The sequence below is a fragment of the Formica exsecta genome, unplaced genomic scaffold (genome assembly GCF_003651465.1).
Source record: "Formica exsecta isolate Colony F162 unplaced genomic scaffold, ASM365146v1 scaffold218, whole genome shotgun sequence".
Lineage (NCBI taxonomy): Eukaryota > Metazoa > Arthropoda > Insecta > Hymenoptera > Formicidae > Formica > Formica exsecta.
This window is the reverse complement of record NW_021849477.1, coordinates 1,287,695-1,298,720: the sequence shown is the minus strand read 5'-3', so window position 1 is coordinate 1,298,720 and position 11,026 is coordinate 1,287,695. Positions and strand designations below refer to the sequence as shown.

General features: G+C 42.1%; 1 protein-coding gene across 1 annotated transcript in view; it reads left to right on the top strand.

Moving 5' to 3' along the window:
- Positions 1-288: 288 nt before the first annotated feature.
- Positions 289-11,026, top strand: part of LOC115235289 (fasciclin-1-like) — a 221,705-nt gene continuing 210,967 nt past the window's right edge. Inside the window, exon 1 of the mRNA XM_029806959.1 lies at positions 289-690. Within this exon, the coding sequence (XP_029662819.1) occupies positions 583-690 (108 nt within the window). The 5' untranslated portion in view covers positions 289-582. The remainder of the gene's footprint in view (positions 691-11,026) is intronic.

The window sequence follows — 11,026 nt, the reverse complement described above, 5'->3', positions numbered from 1 at the left end:
ACAGTTTGTTTGATATTCAATTTCCGTTTAGAATTTTATCTCGGCACGAAAATCGGAACAGAGATGTATCGATATGAGAATTAAAGTATCATAATCCGCGCGACGCGATCGCTGCGTAACAAAAAGGTGGGTGACGTCACGTGTTCACGGCAGTCGCACGCGTAGGAGGAGTACGGCAGTGGAGGGGGAAACTCGGCTGCCACGCCGAAGACTCGTTCCGACGCGGCTGGTGGGGGATAAGAGGGGTTGAGGCATGGAGAGGGCGCAGAAATGACGACCAGAGAGAAAGAAAAGAGAGAGAGAGAGAGGGAGAAACGATCGCGCGGTCTCGCGCTCACTCATCAATCGGCAATTTCGCAATCGTTAATTGCCGACGCGCAAATAATCATCCTATTGTCCGTCCGTGGAGAACTTCCGGCTCCGCGACGTCTCGCGAACGCGGTGTCAGTGTCGCGTTGACTCTCGTCGATGATCCATCGGTGATCGATACGCATCGTAGATCGTCCGCGTGGTGAACGTTATCCGCGAGTTAGTGAATTGGTGAATTGTCTCTCGTGTGCTCTGATAATTGCCGCAAGGACGATGCTGACGTTCCTGTTCGCCGCGGCGCTCGTCGTCGCGACGCCGAGAATCCACGCCAGTCATGTGACCATGGACGCTAAGATACGCGACGACTCCGATCTTTCTCAGGTAAGCGTCTCATCGTATAAAATACCCGTGTGTTTCTCACTGGAATCGCGATTCGATGTGATGACGTCACGCGAATGTGCACCACAACTCTACGTGTCCTTGGACTTTCACGGAGGTATAACCGTGCGCGCGAGAATTGTATTTAAATGAACGAACGCGTACAACGCACGCTACCATATGAGCGCTGACGGGAAATTTCAATGCAGCGAACGCTCGTCGTCAATGATTGTGCAACGTGTTCCGTGGCGTAATGAGAGGACTGACAGATGTTTCTCGATTATTGTTGAACGTTTCTGTGATGTTTTTCATTTAGCATTTTTAGTATTTTATACTAAAATATTAAAAATTTTACTACATTTAGTATTTTTTTTTGCCTTTAAACCGCGTATTATTTCATTGTTGAATTTGTAATTTTTTTTTTTAATAAACGTCAAAAATATTCCAACAAATTCCGACAAAAGAATTTGATGAAAGCGAAGAAAATTAGCGTGAGTCATTGAATTATACTAACTATGCATCCAGCCGTTAGAACACTCGCGTCGATAATTTCTATCGAGATCAAAGGCGTGTGTGCTTTATGAATTATGTCACTAACAAAGTCGTCAGAAATGTGGAAATTTCAAATGGTGATCTAATTTTTCAATGTTCTACGTATATTAAATTCTAGTTTGACAATGAATAAAATAAAAAAGTATAAATAAAGTTAGTGAAAAGTTTATAAAAAGACATATATAATGTATCTTTCTTATAAGTTATTTTATTCTTAAAGGGCATAGAATGTTAAACAGAAATCAATTATTATTAGAATCTGATTACTTCATTATTTTTTCGTCAGCTTTGTTTAAACACAAGTTTCTATTTTTTCGAAATTTTACATCAATTTTGTTATTAGAGAACTGTCGCTTGCACAGTTTTTTAGAGAGCCACAGGAAATCGATTATGTTTCGGAGTGACACTTCTGTCATACGTCATGTCGCCCGATTTTTTTCATGAAATTCACGATTCGGAATGATCGGTGGATCCACCCGTTCAGCGATACTTGTTCATTTCAACGTTATTTAATCCTTCCATATCCAATATGAGATCAACAATGACTGCAAAACAAATTTTTTTTTTCAAAAGTGGATAAAAATCTGCTTGTATTATTCGTCTATTATTTTCGCAGTTGTCTCTTATTTATCTTGAATTTCGAAAAACTTGATCGTTGAATATTATTGTAACAGATAAGTTGAAACGATTCAAATGCGGATGATCTAAGAAACGGAAGATCATATCGAAGAAATTCGGAATGTTGAAAAGTCTAGTAAGATGAAGAAATATGAAGGATAAGAAATCGAGTTTGATCTCATCTTGGATAGTTCCGTAAACGGAATAACTCTCGGACATCCGAAAGTTTAAGAATGTCGAGAGAAGCTTGGAGTCTTCTTCTTAAGAACGGTTCGAATTTTCGGAGCGGTTTGCGTGTATAGGGCTGGGACGAGTTGCATCTCACCCAGGTGGTAAACTGATCGCCCGACTCGATGATGTATGCAGTTGTGGGAACTTTTCCGGGTGGAAGGAATAGGGAAATGGGGCGGTGGGAGGAGGAAGGGGCAGAAAAGTTCGTAAATCGGGTGTGCGAGATGTTTCTAACTCGGTTGAATAATGTATGAAACCGGCGGTTATTTACTTCATTAACTTCTTCCACGTGGCTGTAATTAAATTGCGCGAACGGAAAGTTGCGCGAAACGACGCCTAACTCTCATTAGTCTATATTTTTTATGCTTAATCGGAATTCATGGCGATTTGCATTGCTATTTCGTCGCATCGAATCTTCTTAACAAATTGATAAAGTTTTGCGGGGTCATAAAAATAGAAAGACGCGCGAGGTCGTTTCTCTCGCGACCTATATTTTGGATTTTCACATTATTGGTCATTATATATAAAGCCGCGATAAAAGTGCAATATATGCAGCGTCGTAAAACCAATGGATATAATTAATCTGTCAAGTAACATTCGGATACTTAATATAGATTTCAGATAATAAAAAAGGGAAGTTTTCAATCTTCTGGAGCGAGCAAATGTCAGTGCAGCATTGTTGCATTAGTACTTCTTTTATAGCATCATTAATTAACACGATAATATAATACTACCGCGTAAATTTAGCCGTAAATGTCACGATGATGCGAAAAGCTGTTAGAATTTAATAATCTGGGCAAAAATAAAAAGCGACTTATCATGTTCCTTACATTCGCTCGCGTAACTCGATAGTGAAACGTCGACTAAAATCAAACGTCCTCCATAGTAATGGCTGATGTATTCCTGTGAATCACAATGATAATAATCATTAGAACATTTTAACGAACTATCATTTTTCATATGGATGCTTGTTCCCGCGATATATATAGGATGAGTCATACATTATTTCGTCAAAACAATATCATATAATTCAATTTTAAAAATTAAGTTTATGAGGACATAACACACTACTCTCATTTCATTCAATAACACGTTTAATAAGGTAGTCTCTTGAAAAAGTGTGATGATTCACGGTATATATATATATAATAAGCTCTTTCTCAAAACGGAGTTAGCTTGCATGTGGTATATTGTGTCTTCCGTCCACATGTGGCGGCTCTTTCTCATTATTTCGCCCCCTTGCTTAGGCAAGGAAACCGTGCGGTCCACAGCGCGACGTCATGAAGACACTCTCACGCGTGGGACGCGTACAATGTACGTATACGCGTGCGTGCATCGTGCGTGCGCCCGCAGCAGAAACGGCTCTTCTCTCTCTCCGGTCAATGACGTGATTTCAGTTAGACAGACCTCGAGTTGCTCCTTTGTCTACCAGCACAGAGAGAGCCCCAGCGGTTCTTAGCCTCTTTTTCCCAGTCGAGTCGCAGACAAAGTTCAGACATCGAGCTTCGTGACCATGATTCAATCCAATCGGCACATTCTAGTCGATTAAGTCACGCGATGAAGCGCGCAGAGATAGACATTCTTATTTATTCCGAGAAATCGGGCAAAGAATCGCCGTTCACAGATTAAATTAATCCCCGATAAATGAAAATTTTAGCGCATTTAAAAAAATATTTTTTATTTCCAGGACTTTTTGATCGCTTGCATTTTAATATTATCGAGTTAATTTTTATTGACATTTATTCTTATATATCTTTAAACGCCCATGATTGGCGATCCTTTTCGATTTGCACTAGATCAGTTCGGAAGTGCGGACGATTAGCTTCACGAGGCGCGCGAGTCGGTCGGATCAGCATTTTTCATTACGTCGACCGGCCGACGCGACATGCTGAATCACGTCGGGTGTGTGTAGGAGGAAATTCCACTCTATTAAAAGATCGTGTCGACCCACGGGGTTATAATCCGTAGGTTAAGAGCCTCTGGGTGGTAATATCTATCTATCTACGAGAGAGAGCGAACGATCCGTATTTATTTCAGTCGCGCCAGCAACACCTGCTGCTGCCATCGCGTCTCGCTGGCATGAATGGAGCTCAACGGGACTTAGCGTAAATATGGTACGAAAAAAAGAGTGAAAGGCGTGCAAGCAAGGCCGCGGTTTTGCCACGCGGAAGAAACCGAGCGTGAGAGAAAGCCGGCGGCGCCGGGTAACGACGTCGTCCTCGTTCGTCTTTGACACTGAATAACGTGGCCTCAAATAGTCTACGAAGGCTCCGAGATTACTATCGAGCCGGCGCGTAAACGTTATCAATAGTCCTGATCGCGGCTCGCATTCCAGCTCGGTCAATTGTACTTATCGCTGTTATATTGCCTGCATTACCCGCATATATTCTATGTCTATCAAAAGAAGTCCTCTCTCATTGAAAATTTCTGTTAATATACTCTGCCTTTTTTTTATAGAGAGAGATAAAGTGTATCAATGAAAGAAAATTTCCATGATCAATATATACCGAGTAATTAAAAAAAATATATATATATATATATATATTTTTTTTTTCTCAGAGAGAAAATTTTGTGGATGCTTGAAGCCTATTAGTAATATTCTTTATTAGGAGTATATAATATTAGTGATTTGCAGATTAACTGATCATATATAGTCTGGTTTTCTAGGCATAGTACTACAAAAAAATTTTTACAGGGAACATTAGCTCGTGCGTATAGACTTTCCGATGTCAGTATCGAATGAAAGCTGGCGCTCGTCCCGTCGACGACATTACAATAATGCGTTTCTTGCCTCCCTCTCTCCCCGACTCGGCGGGGGCGAGCGATTCCGCCCGGCAACTTGTTGCTGCGACAAAAATCGCCCGGACGGTTCGCGCCGGGGGTTAGTTTTAGCCCCGATCGATTCGGCAAACTATTTCCAAACATGAAGGTATAGAAGCCCATTTTCGTGGACTTTATTTAGTGACCCAATCGTCCCGCGGGCAAGTAGCTGGCCGTATGCACGGTGGCGAAATAAAAATTTATGATTCGCAAGTCTTTCAATACAACTTCGTAATATAAAGTATCCCGTATCGATAATCTAGTCCATAACGTTCAATTACAATATGAAAACGGAAATCATTTGTATGTCGTAGCGGCTACAAATGGTTGACGGTAAAATTCGAGGAGATTAATGAGAGAAAATCGGCATTTGGTCTTGCCTCTTCAATATTAAAGCGATAATACAGTAGCAATAATATAACTTCAATTCTGTAATTTCGCTATTAGCACGCTGCGATCGAAATATATAAAGATTTACAAAGTCTTGAGATATGGAATTGCCTGGAAAGTATCTTTCCAGTCAAAAGCTCGCAAATATACGAGAGAAATCTCTAGGAGAGTTACGTAAGCTGAAAGAAAACGGGAAAAGACGTATCGCGCGCGGAGATAAAAGAACGGAGAAAAATAATGGGGTGCTCTCTCTCTCTCTCTTTCTCTCATATTGCCCTCGCTCTTCTGTAAATACTTAGCCATCGTGAATCACGTAATCGGGCCGTTACTTCGTTCTGGAAATCATCGGAAATCGACACGCCGTGCCGAGATTACGTACCTTCGCCCACGGTCGACCGAAGGTTGCAAATAACCGGTTTCGTTCCTTCTCTCGTCAAAACGGAAAGACTCGTGAATTAAGAGAACTGGTTGGTACCATCGACCATTTCCAATTTCAGCGAGCCGATGAACCGAGAAACTGAGGGCTAATAGAAACCGGGTAGCGACTGCGTTTCAGAGTTGCCTCTCGCTCGCGAAAATATTTACGGGTAATCTTCACTCGTGATTATCGGTTATTACTTGACAAATACTACGGGTTTGACTACTTGCTCCCGCGGGGAAGCTTTAGAATAATAGAGGCAAATAATGGAGGAGCTCGTTTTTCGCGTAATTTGCGTCCGATTCTTTTTTTCTACGACAGCCAAGTTCTTTGAATTTTCATTATTATTCAAGTTTTGTGAGCAAATTCTTGCTGCCGGGCATTTCCAGACGATCAATACTCCTTTAATTATCGATAATATTATCTACTTGAAGATGGATAAACTTTTTTAAAATACAAGATTTTTCTGAATCTATATATATATATATTGAACGAAATATTATCAAATCTTTTGGAATTAAATATTTTTCCAGTTTTCTTTAAGACAAGCCCAAGTATTTCTCACGAATATGGTTGTATCTAGGTCTCCGGGACGAGATAGACGGGGCAGGTACAAGATTTTTCTGAATCTATATATATATATATTGAACGAAATATTATCAAATCTTTTGGAATTAAATATTTTTCCAGTTTTCTTTAAGACAAGCCCAAGTATTTCTCACGAATATGGTTGTATCTAGGTCTCCGGGACGAGATAGACAGGGCAGGGGGGAGGCAGTAATGCGTATCGATCTAAATGCGCCGAAGGTCGCGGTGATGGCTCGGTTGGATCGTGTTTGCGGATACCAACACTGGTAGATTGTTAGCCTTAGTAGACCGCGGTGTATAGGATCCAATTACGCTCGATGCAAATCTGTACTCGCGACTAGCATGACTTCAGATAACCTCGAAAACAGTTCGCATGACACACTGATAGAATCTATAGATTGCCGTGCAGCCGCACGTACGGTTCGCAGTCGGCGAGTTGAATAAATATGGGCGGAAGAGCTTAAAAGTATTACGTAAATCATCAGGAATTCTGAAATTCGGAATATTTAGCTTGGATATTTAATTAATTGTTTCTCACACAAAGAGAAAAAATATATATATGTATATATGAATTCTGCTTTTTGTGGCTACGTGAATTACTTTCCACATGTAATATAACAATCTATTAATTATTAAAATATTTAATTATTGATATGATTGATCTGTAATGACATTTAATTACACGTTATGACATATGATACATATAAATAATGTATTATATTTCTATATGCATAAATATAAATCATACATTTCCACCGTACGGCATATATGTACATATTTCGGACCGTATGTGTCTCTTTGATATCGGAAAAGTCGATGGGTAACCGCCCGCGGCAAATATACGCGAGCGATCAATTCTCATTAACGGGCGAAATTAATCCGCGGTTGCTGTATGTCGCGAGCAAGACAGCCCCGAGTTGGCCCGGTGTTTAGTAGGCCGCGTTGTATCGAATTCAATTACACGCGGTTCAGGTTTCTTGTCGCCTTCCAGGCAACTGAGCGTGTCCCTAGATAATCGCGAAAACAGCTCGCATGACACGCCGATCTCAATGCGGGCGATAGATTATAACCAACTATATCCGCAGCGGTGTTTCGGCACCGCTGCCCCGCGCATCATGTCGGTCGTCCCGTGTGATGTATCGTATTCAATTATGCACGATGCAGGTTCCCGCTGCTAGCGCACGGATTATGTTGAAAGCTGCTCGTGCGATTAGATCGATGGCTTTAGTAAGCCATTCAGCCCAGTTCCAGATGCGAGAGGATCGTTATATAGTCACGATCGTTGATCGTTTCTTTGCGTTCGAAACCTGTGACATCTCGGCTAATCGTATCGCCGAATTATCGATTATGAAATTAATTTTAAACGTTGTGCGTTTATTTGTTTGCTTATTAATTCGTTTAGTAAAGTTTGTTTCGCGTGCAAATATCGCAATCGAATCTGCATAATAAGTCGCAGGTTATCTCAGGCGCGTTCAATTGTTCCTCTGAGAGGACTGTCGTTCCCATATACGTCTATATAGCCATTGGCGCGGCGAGGAAATTCATCGTGGTCGCTAACTATCTCAAACTACCGCTACTTTCAACGTGGCAGCCTAACTATCTTAAACTGCCAATGTGTCTGACCGCTCTCTATGCTCCGCTGGTCGCGATTCTCCGTTAGAAAGGACGGCGTGTCCTTTAGCCCGCGGCGATTGTCGAAAATTGGCTAGATATCCCAGGAATTTCGGCGGCTTAAGTTCGATTCTTGTTGGAAATTGAGACGAAATGAGACTCGATCGGTTTCAAATTGCGAAAGGATTTACACCGAAGAGAGAAATTTAACCGATACATCGATTCTCGAATCGACGGGGCGCACTTCCGCATTTCGCGCGAACGAATGTCGTGCGTGCTTGTCGTGTCGGTTCGCCGCTCAAAGCTCGATCGCAGGCTATGCGCTTAAAATGATTTGCGATAACGTTCGTCGTTTATGTTGCGTTTATACGCGCTCATAGATTGTGTGTCAGAGGATCATAAATGAATTCATAACCGTTGAAGCGCGCGAGTTAAACCCGGTTGCGCGATTAAACCGGATCTACGGCGGCCGAATAAAATATTTATCCCAAAGATTAAAGGTCCCTTTGCGGAATATAAGGGCGACGGGAGACTGGCGCGCGAACCCGAAGAAAGAAAGAAAGAAAGAAAGAAAGAAGCGCGGAGAGCGAAGGGAAATTCCCGAGTCACGATCGTCGCCGGCGCCTTTTCGCCGACGCGGCACACGGCTCTGATCTTTATGAGGTTCCATATTTTACGAGTAACACACACCGCCACACGACGTATTGTTCCGGTTTTCGAGAAACGGCGCCCCCGCTTGCTATCGCTCCAATCCTGTCGCGCGGCGGATTCCTATTCGAAGCGCGGCCGCGTTTACAGCCCTTTTTCTCTCTCCTCTCTTTCTCCTCTCCTTCTTCTCATCCCTCCCCGCCCTCCTCCCCCAACCCCGCGTCTCTTACAGCTGCAGTCAGAGATCCCGGATGCATCGGAATCCCGACTCAGCGGAGCGATAGATCGGCTCCGGGGTGCCTTTATGCCGGGGCATCCCGGACGATGCGACTTTTGGTAGTCGCGACTGTTTTATTTCGCACGCGGAATCTGACATAGGCGTCGTCGTTTCCATATTCCCCGTGAATCTGGAATCGAAAAAATTTCTGGTGGCTCGGGCAAGAGAATGAGAAGAATTTTCGCGTGGCGAATTAGTATTCGGGGAAACGCGATTTGTCGTCTCGCTTGGTTTCGACGTTATAAAAAGATTCGACAATGATAAAAAAATTCCGCAAAAAAATATGTTTTCTCTTTGCGATGGTGGGTTTTCCGCGTGGGAAAGCGCGTTTTTCCCGCAACGCTTTATTAGATGCCGCGTACACAGAGTGGTATGCGCATTGTTTCGTCTCGGCACGAACCGCTTGTTAAAAATATCCGGTCGAGGTTTGAGAGAGAGAGAGAGAAAGAGAAAGAACGAAGCGTCGAGAAGAGTGAGAGAAAAAGATAGGGGGAGAGACCACACGCTCTGCAACGAGTCATATAGTGTTCGTTCACCTTCGCGGGATGCACCGGACTCATCGTATCCGATTCCTTTCTTTGCCCGGAAGGCGCACAAGCGAGTGAGGAGCGAATCTAGCGAGCACGAATCACGAAGCCTCCCTCGGAAAAATATTTGCTTTAGTTTTCAAGCTCTCGTTACCGGTTCCGAGCGAATGAAAGAAAGAGATAGAGAGCGGTATATAAATTACGCGGGTATACAATGCACACAAAAGAGTTGATATCGCAGTTGAAGAAACGAAACGTGCGGTTTGAACGGAGCCGGATTTGACCTCCGGAAGTATCAAGAGAGTGTCTGTCTCGTTTCTTTTTAAATTAAGGTCCTCGGAGAATTCTTTTCGTTATATCGTAAGAACGCCATTCCATCTGGCAAAAGTGTTACGGACTGCTTGAAAGGCATAGATCAAGAGAGAATCTATAGAGACCGATAGAGAGTAATCTAAGATCGAGGAATGCAAAAGGTCAAAGATCAAAACTACAAGAATCCGTTCTACAAATTGAAGATTCGACAATTTAGGTTCCAATAATTCCAAAGGCTAAGATTAAAAATACTCAAAGATTTAAAGATCTCAGAGAATTCAACGATCTATATTATATGGGCGTGAATATAAATTTAAATTTATAAACTTTAATTTAAAAGTCCAAATAGTTTCGCAAATCTTTAAATCAAAAATAATTCTATTAAAGTTCGAAACTTTAAGATTTTAGCATCGTACCTAGAATCTCGGTCATAATTCTGAGAGCTGGATGGTAATCGATAAATCGCGTGCACATCGGCAAGCTACAACGTCCGTTGCTTTTTTTCTCGAAAATGCATTCGCGCCTTTGTACGTAGAAGTTAGGTACGTGCTAACTCCGCATCACGCGTCGAAGGTCTCGCCACGTAATTTTCGTCGGAGATGCGGTCACGCTGATGTGATCATTCTAATTCTAGGGCTTTATACAATTACTCTCGCGATGGAGAAGTCGCCATTTAAACGCCAGCTGCGCGCAAACAGCTGCGTTCTGATCTTACCCGCGGCGTTGAATTTTAATTATCCCTTTGAACGCACTAATTTCCCTAGGACTTTATTTAAGAGCGAGTATAATTACGGTGATTTGCATATTTTTTTTCCCGAGATTATTCCGAGATGCGTGTATGCGCATAATTGCTACGCGACCAATATGAATTAAAACAAGCGGTACAACGCCACTTCTGTTTGAATATTGATGCAAACATATCACGTTTGAAATAATATTCGTGAAACAATATACACGGAAACAACATGTCAATTACACGATATTCATTGTCGAGTATTATTTGAAACAATATTGTTCATTACGTCCGTACTTCGATAATTATTCATCTTTATTATTCCGTATTTATTACTTTATTACTATTATCTCAAACAAAAGGTGGACGGGGAAATATTCGTCGCGATCAAAAATTAGAGCGTCGAAATCTTGTTCGGACTTTTAAGCGAATGCGGAATGATTGTCGACGACGGCGTCATTAAAGATGCGACGGACGATTTAAAATCGCTGGTTGCGGTAGAAGATTTTATGGTCGACGACCATTTCTGGCGGACTTTTCGTGCCACACTGCTTAATGGTGCATTTCGTACGCTCCACTAATTATAGCACTTAAGTAATCCTCCGACGACGAAT